At 39.3% G+C, this 26,783-nt stretch overlaps 1 protein-coding gene and 1 pseudogene across 4 annotated transcripts in view; one reads left to right on the top strand and one right to left on the bottom strand.

Moving 5' to 3' along the window:
- LOC149225573 (cycloartenol synthase-like) overlaps nucleotides 1-26,783 on the top strand; it is a 529,143-nt gene that overhangs the window by 461,853 nt on the left and 40,507 nt on the right. For all 4 annotated transcript variants that reach the window (XM_089377155.1, XM_089377157.1, XM_089377154.1 and 1 more), the window contains exons 18-19: nucleotides 16,533-16,613; nucleotides 17,133-17,216. In XM_089377155.1, the coding sequence (XP_089233281.1) occupies nucleotides 16,533-16,613; nucleotides 17,133-17,216 (165 nt within the window). The remainder of the gene's footprint in view (nucleotides 1-16,532; nucleotides 16,614-17,132; nucleotides 17,217-26,783) is intronic.
- LOC149225574 (uncharacterized) lies at nucleotides 2,252-3,070 on the bottom strand (annotated as a pseudogene).

Here is a 26,783-nt window from a genome sequence, read left to right on the forward strand (position 1 = left end):
CATTCCTAAGGCGCCCACGGCAAATCTGTTTGTAAATTATCTCGACAACATCGAAGCAGTTCTGCTCCACCAATCCATTCAACAAGGCATTGTATGAAATCTTATCTAAATCCAATCCCTGAAACCTCATTCGCGAAAACATCTGCAGAGCAAGATCGGACTCCCCAGCAAAAGCGTAGCCCGTGATTAATATTTTATAGTACCGCTCACCGCGCACTCTTCTCTGCTTCTGGAACGAATCCAGCCAATCCAATATCACCCTCGTCATTTTGGCTTCGGAGAGCATTTTTAATATCGTGTAATAGGCAGCTCCAGTGTGTCGATATCTCAAGGCCCAATCAAAAAACCTCAACCCTAACAACAAATCATCTTTGTGCTGCTTCAAAACCTTGACAACACATTCTTCTGTCAATCTGAGATTGAGCTGAGTGAGTGCATTTTCTATATTAAAACCCTCCCTTTCTCTGCTCTGCGAGAGCACCTCATGGATATTTTCGATAGCATTCTCCATCTCTTCGCATCTCTGCCCGATCTCTGGGTGTGGATGCCAATGCTGGAAGAGTGAAGCAATGTCTCTAATCCCCACATTACTTGCAGCTGCAATGTTATCAACAGAAGTTGTGCGGTGTTTAAGCAGAGCCTGCCATTGAAGTCCTGAAATTTTGATCCCTTCTGTGTTATGGCGGTAATTTCTCTTTCTTCCATTGAAAATTCGGATGCATCTTCTCAGCATCGTTGTTCATTCTTAAACCCTATACACCGAACGCTAATACTAAAATCCAAACCCTGAAAATGTAAAATCAATGAACAATAGCTCAATTGTTGTCTGCGCATTTCCGTTACTTTATATGACCGCTGCAACAGATCATCAATGTTCTCTGTCCCACGCCAAAGGAAAAGAGGCAATCCCGAATGAATCCATATTTTACCCCATAACAATTCCAAGATATCCTCATCACTATCAGTGTTTTCAGCGCTGAGCATCATAATTCCGCGCACTTCCGTTATTCCATATGATTGCACATTTAATTTTCCTATAATAGCTTAACTGGAATCTTCTATTTATTAAAAAAATCTCAACATAATCTCCTACCTCTACTTCTGGTTTACTCCTGTTCGAACAGCTGTTATCATTAAATCTAAATAACACAGTCTTCTTATTAAGAAAGGTTAAACTCTACGGTTGAGATCTGAAAATTCATTTTCAATACTTAGTTATTCGCTTTATTATTTACGATTTTGAAGTTTGAAAGAAAATTAAATAGAGTTAATTAAAAATCAAATTTATAACAAGAATCCCCAACAAAACAAGTAATGATTTGGGATGTTTCAAAACTAAATCAAGAAGAATTCGCTGATGAAAATAGCAGACTCGATTGGTGCCTATGCGCATGCAAATAGATGGTCTATTAAAGATTCAGATACCATCAAAAGCAAAAAGAGAAAATTGATTCTCTTGAAGCCAAACTACAACAACAGGAATCTCTCAGTGAAAAGGAATATCAACAGCAAACTAATCTTCTACACCCACGGCATCAGGATTAGCTTCAAAAGCTTGAAAAGTGCCTGAAACAGGAGTGTGCACAACTACACGAGGCATCAACAAAATGATTTCTAGCATTACAGCTAAGAAGGACAATAAAATAAATCAACTGCTTTTACAGATCAAAGACCTCCAGGAATATCAATCAAGTTTAGTTTTTCCGAATATTGAGGCAATCAAATCAAACAAACAGCTGGATTTCCACATCGCTGAGACAGAAGATTTTGAATAATATGCAGGCTATATAGGATCATCCTTCATGTTTGGGCGATTTTTGACTTCTATACTTTGGGGGATTGTGGCAGACAAATATGGACGCAACCTATTATGTTTTTTTTTTTTTTTTCAGTCTTATCAATCGTTGGTACGATGTACAGGGCCTCTGCATTTTGTTTCGAATTTAATTTTCACAAAGCATGTAAACGTTTTTATTTTTTTCTGAGTATATGCATTTTGATTAAATTTTCCTTTCTTTCGTAGAGCATGTATATAAAAAAAATCCCCTGAGGAGCCGAGTACTGAAAGATTCAAATAATTGATCGATTAACGCTTTCACATTGTCGACAATATCTACATGGTTTTTTGTTAATTGAAACAGTCTTGCAGTTTATGAAGATTCAATAAGTTTAAACAGTTTTTGAAGATTCAATAAGTTTAAAGAAAATTTGAAATTGAAATAAACCCTACCTTTAGCGAAATTTTGGCAAATCAAAGTTGAATCCCGCCATTGAATTCCGCAACAGTACCCAAAGGCAGCTCCTTGTGGGAAAGATCCTCAAAAAAAAATTCACAACATCATTCGATACTTCGGTTCCATCGAGCTCAAGCATGTAATTCACATGGATAGTGTGCCGGATGCCAAGCGGCCACCTTCCGATTTAAAAACCCCAATTATCTGCCCCCGACACCCTAACCCTACATCCACAAAGTCATACCACACGTTGAAGAAATCTGTATTCTTGATCTAGAGAAACATGGCCATGCTTGTATTCATGAACAGGTACGGCACGTCGGAGCCAGGGTTAGGGATTGTCTGGAAATTCATATCATTGAATTACATGTGGAAGACTTGAATTTCCAGTTGAGAGGGCTAGAAGAAGTAGAACGCCCCGCCGAGCAGCAGGCCAAGACAGATAACCAGAGTGACAGCGTAAGCAACTAACTTAAGGCGGTGTCGCCGCTTAATATGCAGCTATGGAGCCGGAGGCAGAACCATATAGTAAGGGTCTGCAGGGTAACCGTAGGCGTAAGGTTCGTGTGACACTATGGGATTCAATCTCGGGGCTCCTGCAGGAGGCATATCTATGGTGGATTTTATATAATACCTCTGCAGGCATCCCTGTGGTACTGAAGGTCTAGGCTTATAGGTCTGTAATTCTGCTACTCGTGGTGAATAGGGAAAGGCAACAAACCGCCCGACCTACCATTCAACTATCAGAGATTGAAGGTGCGCTTGATTTTGAATTGATTGGCGTGAAAACAAAAAAAAGAACCAAAACCTCAAGCAACGAAGCGAAGGAAAGAAACAAGAAACGAGAATAAAAGACTATCGAGTTTGAGAAAAAAAAAATTGTACAGTTTCATATGCGAATCTAAGCTGGCCTCGTATACTACTGCTGAGCTCCAAATCGTATCTAACAAAACTAGTCATGCATGCATAGGCCCATAGGTCTCAAGGGTTCAACATAGCTCTGATACCAAGTGTAAGGACCACATCCAGACTATATACATTTTTTTTTTTTAATCACAACAAAATGCACTAGAAGAGAAACACATTAGGATTTCATTTCAAGAAACATATCATAATATTTACATACATTTAACTAAGACCAATATAGTATTGCAACACATATGTACCGTTCACCAGAAGACGCGACTCCATTAGCTTTGCTGTTGCTAGTATTCCCTTGTTGTCGGTCACCTCCGTGAATGAATGGCGATGTACTTGATCCGAATGCGATGACCCACCGGTTAACCTCCCAACCTACTCCTTGGGTACTCTTCTTCCCCGCGGACCCCCGAGCTGCAATGGGGTTGTACAATGGAGGAAAGCACTAGCTGGTAGAGGAGAGCACACCATGGCTCCAGAGTCCTCTCTCTAAAATCCTCTACCTCACCAAACTCACTATAGCTTCGTAATCACTGCTCTGACATCATCTCATCCATCCCACCATAGGGTTCCAAAAAAAAGTCCCTTCTCCCATGGCTTGCCCCTTCTTTTATAGGAGTCCTCATAGGTGACACGTGTCATGCATGCATAATTAATTATTTTTTATAATTCAATAGCTTGATTATTCACCCACCCATGTGTCATTCTCACATCAAGGGTCTCCCAAAATTATTTACTTAAGTTTTTATTTAAAACTAATATTTTCCTCACCTCAACAAGATGCCTATTTCTTCTCCTAGTTGTCTCTTTATTCCCCCCTTTTATTCCTTAATTTGTGTTCATTACTTGAAGTCAATTAATGAGTCAAGATTTTATCCCCGATCTACTCCCTAGTTTAACTCAGGTTATCTCCTAGATGGATATTCTTATGTTGGTTGTTGACACATGGAGCTTCTCTACATTTCTCTAAATTTAATTTATTATTCTCATTTTAATTCACCTTCCTCTTTTCTTAATTAGGTTTAAATTAGTTTACGATTAATCTTTATCCTTACCATTATGTTTGTCTTTCCCCTTTTTCCTAATTAAACCACATAATCTTCCTAGTATTTTCCAAAATGGGAAGGGTAGAGTTTTTAAGGTACTCTATTTTAATTCTTCCTATGATCCTCCTTATTCCAAGTTTTATTTTTGATTTAATTACATTGGTTTCTAATCATCATTTACCCTTGATGTAAATTTACCTAGTTTTCATTCCTTGCTTATATTTATTTATTATTATTTATTTTTAATGATTCCAAGGATGCCAAGTTTGGTTGTGCCCTTCAAGAACTTCCCTAGAAGTTCCAAGGGTGCCACACCTAATAGTTTATTTGTGATGCCAAGGGTGCCAGTTTGGTTGTGCCCTTCAAGAACTTCCCTAGAAGTTCCAAGGGTGCCACACCTAGTAGTTTATTTGTGATGCCAAGGGTGCCAAGTTGGTCGTGCCCTTCAAGAAATTCCCCTGAAGTTCCAAGGGTGCCACACCACTTGCCCTTCAAGCATCCAGTGACTACGAGGGGAAAGTATAGTGCAACGTCATAGACCACTATCATCTCCTATGTGGCCTGCTATAGTGAGACTAATGGTGTTGGGGATTAACGAATCCGCCTTGATGCGCGCCCCCCGGTAAAGTCCTCATGAGCGCCCCAACTTTGGGACCTGCCCTCATGGCATCGTGATCTTCAAGGCGAAGGTGTTTCAACCCTTCCAGCCCAAGTCACGGCGGGAGTGCTAATGGGTGAGATCAGGGACTCTGTCCCACCCCTCCCATGTAGTTCCATCCACCTGTACAACCCCATCACCCATATGTGGGTCATTCGGTCAAGCAACTAATCTGTGTCAGGTGTCATCGACATGTCATATGCGAGTGCCTCTGATGGTTTCCTGCCATACTCAATAATCATCAGTAACAAGGTTTCTCAATGTTAGTAAATTATCATAATAGCATCATTAATAATTCCTGGTCATTCCATCATTGTCCATTGTAAGTCTGAACTAAAGGAAGTAGGTAACATAGGGGACACATCCCTCATGGCTATCATCAATAATCATCAATGGAAACATACATATTCATTAAGCTATCAACATCGTAACATCGTAGAAATATACCTATCCATCAAATTTATCCTCATTATGCTTTTAGTGGAGCGCATACATATTCTTTACTACCCTCATCATAAATTCAAATAGAGACCAACTTAACTATTTAATATTGCAATCATCAGAATATTGATAGATAAGCTACATAACCATTCATGCTATCATAATATCAATGGAAAGCATTCATAAACATCACAACCATGAATATCTCAATCGCTAATAATAGTGTCATGGGTCCAGATCCTCAATCTGAGGTCCTCGAAGAATAAAGTGTCTAAGATAATGTCGTATTAAGGTCAGGAAACTAGAGTGGGCACTACAGAGGAAATTTCGAATTTTTCAATTAAATGCATTTTAATAAATTCAAAAATTAAAATTTTGCATTTATTTCCTTAAAACTTTGACTTTGACTTAACCCCAGGGACCCAAGGCATAAAATTTAGCAAAATAATCAACTAACCTTGGTCCCTGGACCTGTTAAGATTTTTTTTTTAAAGGATCCACAAATTTTATCTCTGGAAAATTTAAATCTACCTAGGACCTAGGACCTATGAGGGGATAAATTATTTTTTTAACCCTCAAGACATTTTACATCATGATTTTTTACATTTTTTACATCTCAAGGGGGAAAACCCATTTGAAAAAGACCCTCACAGACTACCCATTTCTGCGACACAAATATAATCCAGCAGACTAAGCAACTTGTAATAAAATAACCTAACCAAATAGTTAGGATTATTCCCAAATCACTTTTACACAGACTCGATCTATAACACTAGGACTTGCCTAAGATTCTGGTGACAAAATTCATTCCGGCTTTGGGGTAACGCTGAAGGAAAACTCTGCCGACCATTCGAGAATAGATTGGTGAGACAAAAAACCTCCTGGAATGTAGATCGTTACTAGAAAAATAGGTTTACCTAGGCAATTACATACACGACACAGATCTGCTGAGATTATTTACATCATATATATGTAGAATGGGTTTACATTATAACATGATAATCAGACTGATGATGATAGCTGGACTACACGGACACATTGATCATGCACTATCCCTTTTGCGAAAAAAGGGGTATACTACTATGGGTCGTTGACATGTAGTGGTCAACAGATCCCTTCTTTCCTCTTGACCAAATGAACTCCTTCCTTGAGGTGTAGGTACAAACTTAGTATGACTGTCATGCAACCCTAATTTCTTGCATGTGTGGGAGGTTTACTTGATGTTATAGGCTCTTTCTCCTTCGCTTGAGGTTCCTTCTTCTTCACTTGAGTAGGAGGCCCTGTAGGCCTAGTTTTAAGCCCAAACAATGAGAGATGTTTGATTGTGAGTTGCTTTTGTCATAACCATAGATACAACCCTCCTTTTCTCGCACGTGTGGCTGTAATCCACCCTAGAAACAATCCTTTTGACTTCGGTCTAGACTTCTCCTTCTTCGTTGCACTAGAGGCTCCTTACACTTGTCTTCTCTTCACCTTTTCTTGGCCGCTCTTCTTCGCTGATTTCAATGTTGAATGCTTGATGTTATGAGGGAGTGGACAACCTCTATATATAGAGGTTTGTCCCTCCTTTAGGCGAACTTGAAGGCCGACTTGACTTCTTTTCTTCGGATGGGTTCTTTTGATGGTGCCTTTGCTTGGAGGAGACTTGACTTTGATTGGAGGTGTTTTCTTTGATTCTAATACATAAGTATACCTAGTGTAGCATGCCCTTGAGGTCTTCAACATAATTCTTTTGACTCTTTGACTCACCCATAGCACTTTAACATGTGCTAGTCCTATTTCAATGAGCAAGAAACTCATTGACATATATAATAAAAATAATATTTCTTTTCTTGACTAAATACAAATATCAAAAGTATATTTATGAAGACCAAACCTACTTACATTTCCTTCAACATGCAGGACATCGTTAAGTAGGGACAGATTAGAAGATCAGCTGATATTGGGGCCAGAATTAATTCAAGAGATGGAAGAACAGATGAAACATATTAGGCAACGATTGAAAGAGGCACAAGATAGACAAAAGAGCTATGTTGATGTGCATAGGACAGAGAGGAATTATGAAGTAGGAGATCAGGTTTTCGTCTGCGTCAGACCAAACAAAAGCACTATCTGATTCAGAAAAGGGGCGAAACTGTCACCCTGATTTATTGGACCATTCAAAGTCCTGGAAAAATTTGGACCTGTCGCCTATCGCCTTGCACTGCCACCCCATTTGCATAAAGTTCATAATGTTTTTCATGTATCAATATTATGACATTACATAGCTGACAAATCTCATAACCTTCAATGGAAGGAACTGCAGGTATTAGACGAGGGAACCATTTCGGTCGACCATTACGTATAATGGAACATAGGGTTCTACAGCTCAGGAATCTCCTAGTAGACCAAGTTAAGGTCCAGTGGGACAAGTATAGCCCTAGATCAGCTACCTGAGAAGATACAGAGATCATATGTTGAAGATATCCCAACTAGTGTTGATTTTGACGAACGTAAAACCCTATTTGTATATGACTACTTATTTTAGTTAGATACTTAAGACTATCATTTTGAACTATCACATGTAAAAATGAATTTTATTTTGATGGTACATGGATACCTATAAGAAATGTGTTATTCACTTAACTCTATTGGTACATGGTATATGTTATCTGCTTAACTCTGTTGGTACGTGGATACCAATATGAAATATGTTATTTAATTAACATTGTTGAAATATGGATACCAATATGAAGTTTAGTATTTGATTAACCTTGCTATGAAATCTAAATCATAAATTATGTTATGAATTAAGATATTTATAATTTTGTTTCATTTATGCATATCGATATGATTAATGAGATAGAAATAAAAAAATAATTACATGTTAATATGAAAGTTAATAATATGAGTTGGATATGACCGTAGATAACATGTATGAATTATACAGAAATTGTTTATTTTGAATACATGGATATATATGTTATGATGTATGGACAAGTGTTTACATTACAGATAACATCGTTACCATATGACCACATGATGACAAAAGTCCCAAAAACAATTAAGGCTCAATAAGATTTCATGATAGGGTCAACCCGGAAGGAGGGGTGGAGGTATTGTCCACCATTTATCCTCCAAAACCTGGAGTCATGGGAGGACTGTGTGAATCACGCTCCCCTAGATGTGTGATGATGACTATGGGACGCCTACTGGAAAATCAAGTTGATGTAGTCGACGTTGTTATCCTTAGAGCCTATGAATGGTTAGATCAGTATATCTAACACCATGGTATACTCCAGTAGAGGACTGATAGGATGGGAGCGGAAGAGATTAGGAAGGATAAGGTGATTCTAGAATAGCTTGGGAACCCGACAGGGGCAAGGTATGACTATTAAGATTGTAAAGTAATAAATGTACAAAGTACAAATCCTACGTAATTATACTAATCACTAAATAACTATTGATTCACTACATAAACCATAACTTCAAGACAAAGTTTCCCGAAGGAGGGGTGTATGTAATGACCCACTTCAAATTATCAAGAACATGGAAATATTAGCATGCATATGATAGCTACATATGCATGTATCACATGCACGACATTAGTATACGTACTAACTAATTATGGGAAATACCCAAGTATAAGGTAATGAATTAATTATCTAAGTGGTAAGTAGATACCAACATATTTATGAAACACTTGATTATACCACCATATTAATATTGCTAGTATATTATTCAAAATATATATAATTACAAGGGATTTTAGTAACTAAAAGAAAAGTATATATATTGTTTATTATACATCAAATAAAATGTTAAGGAAATAAGATAAATGATAATAAGGAAGATGAATTATAAGGAGAATAGCAAGTAGAAAATGTAATGCATATATATATAGAATAAGTAAAATAGGTTAGAAGAGAATAAAGAATAAATAAGAAAAAGTATAAAGATAAAGCAATAAGAATAAAATGAAATAATTATATAAATCTTTAATGTTCTAGAAAAATTAGATTATTAATATGAAGGAACTAACTATAAAAGAACTACAAAGAAATTAATTGAATAAATTTTAAATTTAATATTAAAAAGGAAAATCACTCAAACGTGAAGGAAGTATTAAATGAATAATCCTATCTACCTAACATATGACCGCCTCTAACATAAAAGGTGGAGCACCCTGGACACAAGAGTACGCTCCACCTGTGATCGACTCAAAGCCCTTATGTGAAAGGCAGTGAAAGGGAGATATTATAAGAGAATGGAGGAGGACAGAAGGGGATTCTTACCAGAAGACGGAGAGAAGGGAATGGGAAGAACATGATAGACAGTAAGGAAAATTGAGCAGTTGTTCTTGGGACTTTTGGGCACGGGGGACAAATTACTTCAAATTGGAAGTAATTTGGAGCTGGGTACAAAGATTGTGCCTAGTTTGGCTGGGAGGTTTTGGCCATTTGGTAATGGGAGCAGATTGGAGCTACAACAACGCGGGATCGACTTCAAAATCAGAATCTAGGTATGTCTCTGTGTATCAAATTGATGAGTTCTTGTTTAAAATTACAGTTGGAAGATTTAAGTTGTGGTTAGGGCATAAAAATTCATTTAAGCTGTAGTGAGAATGCTACAATTTTCCTTACTCTAAGACTCAACCACACGAAAGCAAGCTTGAGGATGCGATTACAGCCTCTCAACTGCATGGAAGAAAGCCTATGGGTGCGGCTATGCCTATAGGTCAGAAAACTAAAGCCTTATGCATAAAATCAAGAATGCACCAACAATATGACAGTCATTCATATATGGAACAGACATTAGAAAGTTCCGTGAGTAGGGAAGTTTGAATGTTTAACTTACTATAGAGATTGTGAATGTGTTGACTAAATTCGTGTTTGCGAGGGACTAGGATATGCATATTAGTATGCCATTTTTATTTGATCGTTGAAGCTAGTATATGACATTGGATTGCAAGGGTTTGACAAGATCTGGCTATAGATGAGTAATGACATGATGTTTGATAGTTCATAAATATGCTTTAGAACATTGACATGATGCTTCATATGTTTTTGGGTTATGGATTGATTAAACTTACTGTGATAACAAATTAGCGTTTTGACTTGATATCTGATAAGTTTCCTTGATGACAATGTTATGTGAGCATAGTAACTTTCAGTGACTAATATATTTTGTATCGGCCTCATTGTCCCTGGCACAATGTTGAAGTATAAACAGTTGTGATTGAGTATGAAGTAATCTCACAATAATTGGATGGAACCTGCATGATTTATCCTCGGTGTATGCATTTGCATCTAGTGACAAAAATGATTTATATTATGATCAAGAGGATCTTAGTAAATGACAATTTTTTGGCATGGCAATAGATGAAGTTATAACTTGATATTTGGATGTGAGCTCTACTTGTCACCTGATCCAAAGAATTTGTTACAATGATATTGATGATTTTGATATTAGCTTTGATCTGGAATCTAAACTTTGATAAACTTAGTTGATTTGATTGCACAATATTGATCTATGTAAGGTTGGCCATATTGGTTTGGTAAAGTATTATGTTTGCGGAAAGCATTGTATGAAGTAAGCTTTTTGGGCCTGATATGTCCACATTGACAGTCATCTGGTGAAGCCAGGAAAATGTGCCCATACAAACCTCTACTTCAAAAGGGGTCCAAGGTATGACTTTGATTTTGGTTTTATACGCTAATGGTCTACTTTTGACAGGTAATGAGCCTCTGATGATCAAAGTAAGAGGGAGTTGGCTTTTGAAGCTCGAAATAATGAATCATGGCATGATGAATCACTTTTTGAAGTGTGGAAAAGAAAATCTATATCATGAATCTATTGAATAGTTTTTTGGAAAGTGGAAATGCGAATCCTTGGACACTCCGATAGAATTTCAAGAAGTTATGAAGAGATATTGCTGAACCCAATAGCTAATTGAAGCATTGATGTTCCATGTGAACACCTATCCGTGTATATGTTTTGCATAGAATTTAAGTCAATTCATGATTGAGCTACCTCATACGCATTGAGTTATCGCCAAGCACCCTTCGAGATATTTGCATGGGACGATCAATTTTTGATCTGAGATATTCATTCTATGATATGTGACTGCATAGATGTATTCATGCAGATGATGATCGTGATTGATGATATAAGCACATTTATGTGTTGCCTTAGTATGAGATTTGTCATGATATTTTGGATGAGAAGTCCATAGCTTTAAGCACGACCGAGGTTGAGTACGAAGTTGCTAGCATGGCTAGTTGTGAGGCAGGATGAAGAAGCTCTTTGGAGAGTTGTTTGAGCAGGTTTTGGATATGAAAGAAATACATTGGGATCTTTGGACAATAGGGTATCACCCCTATCTGTCACGTATAGGATGTGTGTGATCCTTGTCAGTTTTGACAAGTCGAGTATCTCCCCAATCTTGGTCTTTGTAGAGTATACCCGAGTTGGTATCATACCCACAAGCTAGGCTTGTTGCGATTTTCCCTCCCAGTCTGGCCAATGGGTTGAGGCAGCTTGAGGGTGTGTGATCCTTACCTTTTGGTAAGTCGGCTATCTCGCCCAAGCTCGAATTATGATGCAAATGTTCTACCACATGACTCTTGAGGGTCATTGCTAGGAAGATCGATAGGCAATAAGATGGGTTGAGATGTGCTCCCCTATATAACCTATTGCTCGATATGGGTTGAAGATGGTTTTTCTCTCCCATGAGGTTCCGGGTTGAGACTAAGCTCCCCAACGCGATTTCAAATTGAGATGTGCTCCCTGGTGTTGTTCCAGATTGAGCTAGGCTCTCTGATGTTGATGCAGGTCATAGAATTGGCTCCTCGCTGATGTTTGCCAGGTAGTAGCAATGAGCTCCCCACTGGTGGTGATTCTGGGTGGTAGCAATGGCTCCCCGATGGATAGAGGGTGGTAGATTGAGCTCCCCTTCCATATCAAATTCTTCTTCTTTTAGATTTGAGAATGTTGAACATATGAGCAGGGACAATCAAGAGATAAGCAGGAATAATCAAGAGATGAGCAGTGACGACATTTGATGATGATACTTGAGATTGGATATGATTTGATGACAGAATATTTATGATGATTATATGATGGAGTTGGAATTTCTCCCTAGCTAAGAGGGAGTGTTAATTTAGTAGCTCAGTGACAAATTCCAACCATGGGATGAGATTCCTCTTTTCGAGAGGACCAATTTTGACTATTGAAGCACTCAATTTGGACAAAGGAAAGTGTATTTTTGAATTAAAGCCCACATGCGCATATTTGATCAGGTTGACCCTAAAGAAAATTGGACACCCTTGGAAGGCTATAAATACAAGTGACCTCAATCTCATTTGGACATCATCATGAGACATTCTTCTATTCTCTTTCTCGGTTTTGGCTCGCACAGGTCTGAAACTCGTCCACAAAGGATTGGTTCACACGAAGGTGAAATTGCAGGGTCTGAAGCTCGCACATGTTTCTAGGGTTTTTGGTCACAATCGCAGGCTTGTCAAAGGGAAGTTTTCACTGTAGTCACTAGGATGCAGGCCTATGCATGCGACTGGAGGGTTTCAATCGCATGCATGACACTCTCTCCATGCGACTGGACTCTAGGATTTGGTTTTTAGTTGACCGAAGTTTTTGCTCGTTGACCGCAGTGTTCGGCAGTTGACCGCAGACAATGACAGTTCATTATAGGCTTCTGAATAAGGGTTTTGAGTATTAGCATTGCTAAGCTCATCTCATGGATGTTGTTTAGTTGATTTTGCTAAGATAGGTTTATGATTGAAGATATGGATCATTGTACTCTCTTTTGTTGAATCATTCAATGACAATCTAATGAGAAGAAGAATTTGAAAGGGTTTTTCCATAGTGGGTTTTTCCCTGCTCTTTGACCAAGCCTAGAGTCTCTATGTGTGAATGTTTTTCTTCTATTGTTCCTTTATGTTCCACTGCATTGATGATAATGTTGTTCTTTCTACATAGTTGTATATGTTGCTGAATAATGGTGTAAATTTGAATAATGTAATGATGCTATGGGGTGAATTTAATATGGAAACAACGAAATGCAATTATCAAAGCAAAGAACAATATAGCCCTAAGAAAAATTAACACAAGAGAGAAGAGACAAGCTAGTGCACACTCATCTCCAAGTGTGTGTGACAACGATCAAAGACTAAACCAATTTTTCTGTACTTATTTGAGGGCAACCAAGTTGAATTAGTTCAAAATTAGACTAAAATCCCTAAAAAATAATAGAAAATGTGATTACAAGTTTGATAAGTCACAAGTCGAACCCCAAAGATAGCTAACTCAATAAACATAAAAACAAGCCTCTTTTAACCCACGTGTGAGATAAAAGACCTCCAAGGGTGACATCACTCCAAATAGTGTCTTAGTCATCAAAATGTGCCATGGTGATTCAAGGGGGTGCACCTCATCCCAAAAGCCACATCTCTTCATTATCAAGCAAGGCTCATTCACCAAGATGTCTTCATCCAAATAAACCCACATCATCTGTTTAAGCCATATGAAGGGGATATCATGGAGCCAGGGCATGACACCATCATCACCAACATCCATCAAGAAAGTGCAATGCCAGACTGGGGGTGTCCTATCATCTATGGGGTACATCAACTTTCTAAGAAGTGACCTAGATCAAGTGTATAGCGTTTTAGGTCCTAGAGGGAGAGGTTAGTGTCATCAACTATGTCGATTATATCACAAGGTTAACGCTCCTCAAAAAGTGGTCAATGTCCTAGATATAATGCCTAGTGGAGTGACCCTATGTCACAAGGTTCGTCGAACTTTAACCTTGAGGTTTGAATTTTGGCGAACCTCAAAAATGTTTTGAGGTTCGACGAACCTCATCGAACCTCATAGCCAATGACCAAGTCCATAGATCAAAACTCATAACTTCATGTCACAACTCAATCTTGTATTTTAGCCTTGCAGTTTCCAATTTTGTGATAGCATATTTTATGTTTATTGATGTTGATTTGTTACTATTTTATCCTATAATTCATTTTAAATTAATATATGTTTATATATATAGACGAACCTAATAGCGAACCTCATCAAAAAATTCGAACTCAAACCGAACCCAATCATTGTCGAACCCGAACTCGAACCCAAACCATGTGACATTGGTCAGTCATCAAATGGAGTTGTATGTCCTCTCTAAAGTGGTGGAGAAACATCTTACAATCCCTCAAGAGATGGAAATTGTACTTGGGAGCAACAATTCGTCACATACTCAAGAATCAAGCGAGATCAACTTCATAGATTGAAGAACCATAAGAGTGTTAGAGTGAGCCATATTTAATGTAAAACGAATCAAAGTACTTTACGCAAGCATCATCTTCAAATTTCTTTTTAGTTTATGATTTGTAAATGAGTTACCATGCTTAGGTATGGGAGGGTTATTATAAGGCCCTGTTAGGTGCTTCCAACCCTAAGGTGAGGAAGAGTTCCTAGGCTAACCAATCAATCAACAAATGTAAGTGATCAATGAAATAGTATGGAGTTTACTTCATGAAGGATGCCATCGTCTTGTACCAGCTATGAAATTCCAACATTATTGAGTGTTATGATGTGAAAAGGGAAAAACCATGGGGCCTGAGTTAGCCCTTTTCTCAACCTATTTTTACCACCCCTCTTGTGCACCTTTTTCTTCATTGATTTTTCTTTTAGATACATAGCTTGGGTTACCAGATTTCATGGATTCATCATTGACCTCTTAAATTATAAATATGAAGCATTTCATTTCTCATCAATGTTGGGATAATCAAAGTTCATTTTGTTTAGATAGCTTATGCATTAGCTAGGAACTGGATGAGGGCTAATAAGTGGGGTCGAGCTCCAGCTAGGATTTTTTCCACGCACTTTCATTCATCCCTCCCAATATTTTCCATTTTAACATTATGGTTAATGTTCTTTCCTTCCTTTTTGCTGCATCAACCTCTTACGGAAAAGTTTCTAGGCCCTTACTCAAGGATGAGGAAAATATGGAACCAATATTGGGGACAGCTAGCAGTCAACCCAAAGATGGGATGTGGATACAAGGGAGAGATAAAAAGTGTTGGGTATGAATTACCATGGACATGCAATGTCAGTTAGAGCCTCCTATTTTTGCCCCTCATAGATAGTGAAAGAAAGGCCTCAAGGAAGGTCACCTTGGACTAAGAGCAAGTGATAACCACCAAGGTGAGGCATGGGAACAAAAGTACAACCAAAAGTGATCTATCATCCAATTCAACCTGTGATCAATACTAGAACGCCCTTAAACATTAAATGAAACACTTGAATACAAAAATGGTTAATCTATCTTTAGATGACCCACCTTCATCAAATGAGCAAGATAGATGAGATAAAGAACTGACCAGAGCATGGATGAGAGGCCTCTAAGGCTAGCTATCTGTAGACCATTATAGGGCTGTTGGCTGGCATACTTAAACAATAGGAGTAATTTTTTCTCCTACTGGTTACCCACATGGGTGGGTAACAAGGGGTAACAAACCCAATGTACAATCTTTGCCATACTGGGCCTTGACTAATTTGGGGGGGATATGGTGATTAGAATGAGCATTCTCATTGTACTTCAGAAAAAAAAGAATGATCATCCTCATTGTTAATATTTTAATAATTTAAATTTCCAAATAGCAAGTCAACTGTCAAATTATTAATTATTACTGATATTTGGAACATATGAAACTTTTGTGAGTGGGGAAAACAATGGGGAAAGTAAATTTCAAACTGGTGTGTTACTTTTATTGCTGGCCTTCAACATTCTTTCTCTTGCTTAGCTTGGCATACCAAAATGATGATTGCTGACCTTGGAATTCTTTCTTTCTTACGTAAGTCATAGTTGATGCATATTTGTTTGACACTGCAAGAGGACAGATAAGTTTTACTAATGTGGTTTAAAGAGGGGATACCATTATTTTCCTTTATGACAACAAGTGAATGCAAGTAAAAGGCCAGGTCGTGGACAATTCATGAGAAAAAATTACAAACTAAAATTTAATGTATAAACATATAGTTATGTTTAGGTCGTTTTTAACTTTCCTGTGGTCCTTTCTTCATTAATTGAGTTATATTTTACATAACTTGTATTTTCTCAGAAAATTGTTCAGAGGTTTAGCGTAATGTGAGTGTCTTAATGTGTGCTAATTCATTGTTTGGAACCACTAATTCTTTTTACTTGTCAATTTTCAATGCATGAAATCAACATTATTGCATCAGGTCTATACACCATTGGAGGGTGGAAGATCGCACCTGGTAAATACAGCATGGGCTATGCTGGCTCTTATTCTCTCTGGCCAGGTGTGTGCATGAACCTCATAATAATTTAAAGATTCTATTTTATATTTTCTCATTTTTAGCTCGTACGCTCTTTATATATTTGCATTGAAAGGGCAAATTTTTTTACTGTTACTTTTTCAAAATGGAACACCACCATTAGAAAAAAGTGGATAAAAATCCTGAACTCAGACATCCTGTGACCTCTACTGAATATAAGATCACATATTTGTATAAAATATCATATTCTATAAACATTATTTCATACCACAAAAGCTGTGAATTCGCATTCAATAGAGATACCTGCTTCTTTGAAGCCAGGTAAGTGAACATCACTGCATGTTTAATCTTCGTTAGTCTTCTTTGTTCAGGCTTGCCATTATATTTAATTATCCCATGATTCAAAACATTTATTTGGCTTCACTACTACTGGTTGTCTTACTGCGGATAAAACACATTAAATTTTGTAGATAAGCAATTTTGATGTGAATTTGTGGATTATAAATTGAATTAATCTTATGTTTTCTTTTGGGAGTAACTTAGGCTTTGAGGGATCCAGGGCCTCTTCATCAGGCTGCAATTTACCTTGTCAATTCACAAATGGAGAATGGTGATTTCCCGCAACAGGTAAGTTTGTAATCTTTGTATGTTATATGGGAAGCAGACTGTACTGATTTCAATTTTCTAAAGCTTGAAAGATGCAACAAAATTATTTGCATAGAAGTTAGAAAAAACATCCTTTTGTGAACAGTAATAAGTGCATTTTTCTTCACTCTGTATCATCTTTTCTTACTCCAATAAATTAAGCATATCAGAAGTAGTTATCAAAGAACAATAAATCTTTGCATTTTTCAAAATAAGTCCCACAGTGATCAAATTGTTAGCACAATTCTTTGTACATTTATAATTTGTATTATGTATGATTAGGGCATTTGGTCATTGAGGTTTGTGTAGAAGTAGGGCATAGATGTATGACCCTTGGTATAGATTATTATGGATAAAACCATTCATTCCATGCATGAACTAAACCTATAGAACATAATGGTATTATGTATCAATTCTCTACGAGATTTTTTTAGCTAATTTTGGAAGTAAGGGTTTAAATATTTCATAGAAAGTGTTTGATTTCTTTATGTAAATTTTCTTCCTCTTGAAGGGACGATGTCATATTTCCACAAAGTAATTATGTCTCCATTTTATTGAAGTCATGCAATTTCTACACCAAGTAGACTAACATCAACTTTGAACAGACTCTATAAACACTTGTAAGAAGGGAAGGAATTTTTCGCATGGATTTCGTAAATGAAATATTAGATAGCTTTCTAGTCCATCAAGACTTGACCTCAAGGAATACATTGTTGTGAATATAAGAAATCCAACATTTGGCTTTGCCCATCTATCTCCTTCCATCTTGTCACCTCCTGGTTCTACACCCAAGATAAGTCTAATATTCTAGGTGCAAACCCTAGAGGAACTCTTGGAAGCCCTACCTACTGTCACCTTAGTAGAACCTCCCTTGACCTTACGTCAACTCTCCCCTAGCACAAGGGGTGATTCCCTAATAATATTTATCAAATCTGTCCTTAAAACCAATAACAATTTCTAGATTTGACAAATCAGAAATTTATGATTTTCTTTAGGTAAAGAGATGAGAAGACAAGTAACATTAAGTGCATTTTCCTTTGGGCAAATGGATTCAAAATCTAATTTAATGAAGAAGCTTCTAATAGAAGGGAAAAATCAGCAAGTTTTAGAAATTACCATTCCAATCAACCACATTGATGCAAGTGTTACCCCTCATATTGCATGAGCTAAGGTGACACATCAAGGAAGGGCATCTCAAGAGAACATAGAAGATTGAAGCATTAATATCAAGAAGCAAGGGAACACAAAGGTTGAAGCATCATATCTACAAACAAGAGTCCCAGATCCATCAAAGACAAGGATGACATCTCCTCTCCTAGATCCATCAAGAAGGACTACCATCCTAGGAACAAAGAAAGAAGGAAGCCTTCCATCTAAAGGTATCTACAAGAAGGTTCATCCAAGAAGGGTTTGCATCAAAACTCATCATCTTCAAAGGAAGGAACTCAGATCTAGGCCCATCATTGAAGATCTCCAGATCTACACATTGAAAAGTTTTCATCAACAAGCAAATCTATCATAAGGCACCTTGAAGGAAGCATCTGGAAGAACTCCAAGATCTAAGAAGTCAAGTCATCAAATCTTCAAGAAAGCAGCAAGATCTCTTCATCACCAACACTCTCAAGTAAGTATTTTTATGTCCTCTTCTGAAAATATCAAAATGTCTTTTTGCAAGGAAAGCAACAAATTGGTTGGGATTGCTAATTTCCTTGCATGGAAAAAGAGGACTAATCTACTTCCAAAGGAGGATGAACTTCTGGACTATGTCAAAGGGAGTGTCACTATTCCTGCTAAGTAACAAACTCAAGCCCTAGCAAAGTATAATAAGGATGAAACAAGGGCTCAAAGTATTCTGATAGGATCCATCAGGGACCCTCTCATTCCTTGTATTTCCAAACTTGAAACATCTAAAGATATCTATGATAAGTTGGTGGAGCTATTCTCAGTTAGTACAACTAGAGAAGTGATATCGTTGTGTAATGAACTATATAAAATGAAGATATCCAAGGAAGAAGGAATAGCTCCCTACTTCATGAAGGTCTCTGGGATGAGATACCAGCTGCAAGAACTAGGAGAAGCTATGTCAAACAAAGAGATGACAACTGTAGTGCTTAATGCATTACCTGAGGAATGGGGTAACTTCACATCAAGTATATATGCAAAGAAGGAATCCGCCCCATTGAATGAACTTTGGTCTCTATGCAAGATTGAGGAAACTAGACTCAAAGCCAAAGATGATGTGCGATCAAAGAAGCATGCATTTGCTACTATGGCCAAGAGAAAAGGGAAATTTGGCAAATTTGGTCCACAGAGAAAGGGTAAAAGAGATATGTCTAAAGTCCAATGCTTTGGCTGCCAAGAGTATGGACACTATAAGAGGGATTGTCCTAAGTTTAAGAAGGACAACAATAAGAGGAAACGAGAAGAAGCTCACATTACCCAAGAAGTGAAAGAAGAAGATAAGAAGTAGAAGGAGGACCCTCCGGATCTCTACTATGATTGAAATCAACTTCTTCACATAAGTCTTCTTTAAAGTTTTGGGTATCATAGGAACATGTAACAGTAGGATAGAATGCATGATTTATGAGAATGGCATCTTCAGGAATATAGGAGCATTATGTTGAGATAGCACACATAAAGATATTCATGTAGGAAGGATGTGGCCATTGGATAACCTCATCATGGCATAAAGGAATGATCATGATCAAGAAGAATCATCTTGGAAGGCCACTATCATCAGCAAAAAGGAGCATTTGCAGGATGAGGATGACTAGGATCCTCGGATGGAATCTTCAATAGAAGGTTGAAGAATTTCAAGAAAAGCAGATGTCTCGATAGGAATTCCACTTGTAGGTATTCAAGAAAGGATGATATGCAGGCAAGGAAAGATCGAGAAAAGCAAAGTGGATTGAGGTAATCTCAATCTAGGAAGTTTCCAAAGGAAGCTGAGATGATCTAGGAAAGAACTAAGATTGTTCAAGTTTCTAAGTTTTACTTAGTTTAGAAACCCTTCATGCATTTTTTTTATTTATTCCTACCTACTTGTTATTTTTCTTTAACAAGTTATTTACAAAGTAAATACTGAAAATAAACATTAGTGCATGCTCAACATATTACAGATCAACAACTAAAAGAAACAAGAAAAAACACACCACATGACACCATTATTTTTGGACCAATGTCCCCAGAAAAACCCAATGCGGGAAAACCGGTGCAGCTATCTGAGGGTTTTCTTATTAAGCAATATCAGAGTACAATCTGGGTGCCGAAACTAGCCTACCCAACAGAGAATTTCCTTAGCAACTATACCTCACAATTTGAGAGAAATCTCCTGGCTGAAACCCCGAAAAATCCTTCCGGCAGCTCCTCAACACAAAACTGCTCTGCAACCCCAGCATCTGCCCAATCTGGACTGCATCAGCCCCTCTCTATCTCACGCTGGCCCTGCGTCAGCCTTTCTTGGCTTGTGTCAGCCCCAGGAGGCCCTGCGTCAGCTTTCTGGGCCTCTGCGTCAAACACCCTGGACTCTCTAGTGCTCTTTGCAGCACTTTGTTGCCTCTGCGTGGCCCTGCGTGAGCCCTTGCTAGCTCTATGTCACTCTCCTTGGCTGTTGCGCTGCTCTCCCAGCACAATCTCTGCCTTCTCTGTTTCTCTGTACTCAATTCCCCTCAGCTGCTCTCCTGATCACTAATTCTATCTCTCTTAGCAAACCCCGCTCTAGAGAATAGAATGATTGATCGCTCTGGTGTGTTCTCCAAGTGACTCTCAAGCCTCCTCTTATAATTTTCCTGTTGACATCTCAACGGTCGAGATTAAGTCCCTAATCAATGACTAAGATTAGATTTGGCTTGATCCATGTAATTTGGACCTTTCTAACACAGATTCATATTAATACACATTAATATTTTATTTTCCCTAAGTTTAATTATTTTAATATCTCCTAATCTGTTTAGAATCTGCCCAAACCCTTTCTAGGTATTGGAGATCTCATGTGCCCCAACCTCTCCACCAAATTTCGTGGCTGGAGCACATCCGATGCTACCCCAAATCAACACTCCCTCTTAGCGAGGACTGTGCTCTAGCAATACTCCTCACTGAGTATTACTCTAATCATCCGGCATTGGTACCTGTGCTGATGCTAGGCCTTCCTGCCCAACATCCTCTGCACTGTTGTATCTTGTACTGCTGCCCATGGTTCTGCCACTGCCACTGCTGCATCTGTACGATAGCTCCCTCTGCATCCGTGCTGCTGTTGGTCCTTTCTCCCAACATTGCATCCTCATTGCACCTCCTCTCATCATGTTGCATTGTGCTACCCACTGCTGCACTACAACTCAGTTACTGAGAAGTAAGTAACTGATCTCCCAACTGACCTCCCTGTTGGGCTAGAGACACCCACTGATGCTGAAGCTCCCTCTGCCATTGACAAGTGCTCCCTATCTCTGACCTCTGCGCTGCTACAACAACTCCCTGCATCTCACACCGTTGCACACCTCTCTGTGCCTTCCTACACTGGTGCAACACTCTTGTGCCTCTCGCACTGCTGCAGCCTGCTAGCTCTGTGTTGTCTCGGGACTCCTGCATTGTAGCTCTCTCTGTTGCTCCATCCGCATCCGTCTCTACCCACTCAGCCAGTCCTGCTACTCCTCATCGATGCTCCTGTAGCAAGGTCTAATCCAAGAGGCTAGGTACCTCAAGGATCCTGCCCCTCATCGCCTGTAGTCTGCTTGACTATAGCTCGATGTCTCCCCACTTCCACTCAAGTGGTGCGTGTGCACTCATGGCACAGTCATCGTCTTTCAAAACTTCCTTCTCTGCCCGTGCTGGAGCTGCCTTAGTCTCGGAAGACTCTCCCTTACTCTTCTTCCTTGGGCATTGGGTCGCATAATGACCCATCTCCCCACAATGGAAGCACTTGATCTTGGAGAGATATTTCTTCTTCTGCTTCTCCTGCTTTCCCTCTGATGCTAGGGCCACATCCTCCTCCTCCTGCTTGACCTTGATCCCTTTGCTGCTGCTACCTGTCTTCGACTGCAATCTGATCTCTTCCTGGCGAAGAGTTGCCCACATCTCATCCCAAGGTGGGAGATTCCCTCTGCCCAGGATACTCTGGACAATCACTTCCCAATCTTCTGGGACAGCATTTAGGGCTGTCCTCACCATAAGCTCCTGATCCAGTGTCGCTCCTCTAGCAGTCAACTAGTCTCGGATCTCATTCAATCCTTCGAGGAAGTTGTCAATCGATTGACCCTTCTTCATCTGATACGACCTCATCTGGTTCTCGAGCAACGTTCTTCTTTGCACAGAAGTATGCTGGTATAGGTTCTTGAGAGCCTCCCTCATCTCAACTGTCGTTTCCTTCTCGGATATATGTGGTACCACATGATCCTTGACCCCGTCAAGGATAATGCACTTAGCCCTTGCCATCGCCTCTTCGTACTTGTCGTTATCATTGGGGTCGACTGGGATAGCTATAACATTCAAGGCGAAGTTCTTGACACGATTCCTGTCAAGCACTGATAAGATTCTGGCCTTCCAGACTGCGAAGTTCGATGCTTTGTCCAGTCTATCATGGTCTCTTACCCCGTGTAGTGCCATGAAGCTCCTCTACTTCCCTCCTGGAAGTTTTCTGTTCGACTCCTCTGAGTCTCTACTTCCCGTCTGGAAGTTCTCTTCTGGACTCCCTCTGAGTCCTGATTTCCCTCCTGGAAATCCTTCTGTTGCTTGTCGAGATGCCCCCTACTCTGATCGTCTTGTGCAACTGCACTATTGATCTAGGTTCCTCGGATAGAAACCCTCGGTAACAACTCCTCTGGCCCTGCTCTATCAAGTACTCTACAGTACCTCACCAACTCCACTCTGCAATATTTCTGCAGCCTTCTAGACTCCAACAACTGCCTCTCTATGAATTGCGTTAGCCCCTCTCTGCCTCACGCTGGCTCTGCATCACCCTAGATGGGTCTATGTCAGCCTTGGGATGCCCTGCATCAGCCCTCTGGCCCTCTACGTCAGCAACGCTGACCTCTCTGAGGCTCTGCGCAGCTCCCGGCTTCTTCTGCGTGGCTCTGGCTGGCTCTGCGTCACACTTCTTGGCTTTTGTGCTGCTAGAAATAACTTCTGTCACCTTGGGACAGCTGTTTTCTACTGCTATTGCTCTGCTTGGCTGATGTCTTTTAGTCCTCCTGTGATTTGCAATCACGCTCTGATACCATGTTGAAGTTTCTAAGTTTACTTAGTTTAGAAAACCTTCGTGCACTTTTTCTGATTTATTCCTACCTACTTGTTATTTTTCTTTAACAAGTTATTTACAAAGTAAATACTAAAAATAAACACCAATGCATGCTCAACATATTAAAGATCAACAATTGAAAGAAGCAAGAACAAACACACCACATGACACCATTATTTTTGGACCAATGTCCCCGGAAAAGCCCAATGGGGGAAACCAGTGCAACTATCTAAGGGTTTTCTTATTAAGCAATATCAGAGTACAATCTGGGTGCCGAAACTGGCCTACCCAACAGAGAATTTCCTTGGGAGCTATACCTCACAGTTTGAGAGAAATCTCCTGGCTGAAACCCCGAAAAATCCTTTCGACAGCTCCTCAGCACAAAACTACTTTGCAACCGCAGTGTTTGCCCAATCTGGACTGCATCAGCCCCTCTCTATCTCACGCTGGCCCTCTGTAGGCCCCAGGAGGCCCTGTGTCAGCTTTCTAGGCCTCTACATCAGACACACTAGCCACTTTGGTGCTCTGCGCAGTACTTCGCTACCTCTACGTGGCCTTGCGTGAGCCCTTGCTGGCTCTGCGTCACTCTCCTTGGCTGATGCGCTGCTCTCCCGGCACAATCTCTGCCTTCTCTGTTTCTCTGTACTCAATGCCCCTCAGCTGCTCTCCTAATCACTGATTCTATCTCTCTTAGCAAACCCCGCTCTAGAAAATAGGATGATTGATCACTCTGGTGTGTTCTTCAAATGACCCTCAAGCCTCCTCTTATACTTTCCCTGTTGACATCTCAACGGCCGAGATTAAGTCCCTAATCAATGGTTAAGATTAGATCTGGCTTGATCCATGTCATTTGGACCATTCTAACACAGATTCATATTAATACACATTAATATTTTATTTTCCCTAAGTTTAGACTTAGGGACTCCATTAAAAATATTAATTATTTTAATATCTCCTGATCTATTTAGAATCTTCGTAAACCCTTTCTGGGTATTGGAGATCTCATGTGCTCCAACTTCTCCACCAAATTTCGTGGCTGGAGCACATTCGATGCTACCCCAAATCAACAAAGATGAGGTATGTATGCATCTATTTTTTCAGTTAAGCCATGTCATCATCTATGTTAATGAGCATGGGGAATTTCTCTGGAAGCATGATCAAGAAGAAAAGGATAGATCTCTTTCATTGAAAATGTGCATGAAGGCATGGTTCACACACTAATGAAGGTCAATATGAGAAATGTCCTCATATGGAGTATGAGGAGGTTGACTAAGAAACCTATGAAGAAGCACATAAGAAAAGAGATCAGGGATAAAAAGGACACCATGGACACTAGGAATCAACATTCGACAGATTTGTTGAAGGCATCTCCCGGAAGAAGGCACAAGAATTCTGACTAAGGAAGAAAAAGATCAAAGGACCCTTGACACCTGGAAAGGCCTTGGAGATGTGAAAATGCAGGATGCTGATGATTCAAGCCAACAAGATGTCATGATGGAAAGCCATCTCGTAAGGTACTATTTGATTTAATGCTATGCTTTGATTTCTTGAACAATATCTGGATAGGTTCATGCAGGGCTACTGGAACAAGGGTTGTAATTACTCATGTGGTGGATGGAAATTCCTGAAAGAAACATGATGAAGAAGAAGTAGCCATATGACAAAGGTTCCAGATATGTATCAAGAAGACCACTTTCCATGAATAAAGGAATGACATGACAAACCAAGAAGGAAAGTGATCGATGGTTGATGCCCTACAAGGAAGAAGCTCGAATGAACTTCATGACATCAAGGAAAGAAATTGATCAAGCAGCTAAAGGACCCACAAGAAGAAGGGTGTGATGTATACGAGAGTCCCTAATTAAGAGGGAGCTCTGACAAGTCCCTGATTGAGAGGGAGCTTGTGCAAGTTCTTGGTCAGAGGGAGCTTGGGTACATTCCTTCGCAGGAATGGGCATATCTTCCCTAGTTGAGAGGGAGAGATAGACACAACATTATTTTCTTCACTTGGGAAGAAAGAATGGAGGATTGGGTAATCATCTGGCATCCGATGCTCTTTGAGGATGTTTAGGGAATCCAAGATAAGAGTAGGCAAGAGGACCGATATTCTTTGAGGGCTAGGAACCTAAGATAAGAATAGTCCTAGAAGGTCATACTTATTGAGCACCCGGTGGGTATGTACCTTGAGAGACAATGATGAAGGTGTCTATAGTCATTGGTCTCGCCAACATTGTGCTCTGATCTATTGAGAGATAGAGTTGTCAGTCAAGGCCTTGCTGTGGAAACAATGTTGGTTACTATGATGCTATAACAGATGGATTGCCAATCCGATTTCTCTTATGTGAATTCTTCAGATTGAAAATGGCCAAACACCTTGTAATGATTTATGAATACCTCCCTAGTTAAGAGGGAGTGTTGAAGAAAGTGTAACTAGGTTTGGTCTTCATAAATGTAATTTTGATCTTTGTACTTGTAAAAGAAAAGAAATATTATTTTTGTAAATTGTAAAAATGAGTTTCTTGCTCATTTAATAGGTCAAGCACATGTTTGAGTGCTTCTAGGAAAGTCAAAGAGTCAATGTAATTGTTGAAGACCCATGTGGGCATGTTACACTGTAAACATATGCATTAGAGTCAAAGACATATGTCAAAGAAGATCCTCCAAAGCAAAGACAAGTCTCCTCTTCAAGTCGTCTCAAGAAATGAATTTTTTTTATGCACAAATTTCAAGTTGGCCTCACTAGGTTATCAAGTCAGCCTAAAAGGAGGGACAAACTCCTATATATAGAGCAGTAAAACCTCACCATTAGACCATCAAGTGATCTCTGAAATCAGCGAAGAGAAGAGGAAAGAAAGAGGTGTGAAAAAGAGCAAAAAGGGTGCTTCTAGGGCAGTGAAGAAGAGAAGAAAGAAATCCGAAGTTTTGGGACTGTTTTTAGGGCCTAATACTGTCACACATGCAGAAAAAGGAGCGCAATTCTACAGTCACACAAATCCACAATTGCAACAACATAATCAAGTTTGATTGGGCTAAGTAAAGACTTCTAACAAAGCCTCCATCTCTAGTGAAGAAGAGGACACCTAAAGCGAAGGAAGGAAGCAAGTAAAAGGGCTCATTTCAAGCCCTAGATCAGCCACACGTGCGAAGAATTCAGATCTGCAGTAGGGTAAGAGGATCAACCTCTCAACTTGGAAATATCTCTCAAGGAAGGTCTCATTCTCTAGCCTAAGTGTCAAGGAAAGGGAAGATTGCTAAGCGAGGTAGAGAAGGAAAGGGAGACTCCAAAGAAGAGGTCTCTAAGGAGACCTAGGGTTTCTGTA

This window comes from Pinus tabuliformis, chromosome J, assembly GCF_031772625.1.
Source record: "Pinus tabuliformis cultivar Carrire ecotype Pingquan chromosome J, CPIR1, whole genome shotgun sequence".
In the NCBI taxonomy this organism is placed as follows: domain Eukaryota; kingdom Viridiplantae; phylum Streptophyta; class Pinopsida; order Pinales; family Pinaceae; genus Pinus; species Pinus tabuliformis.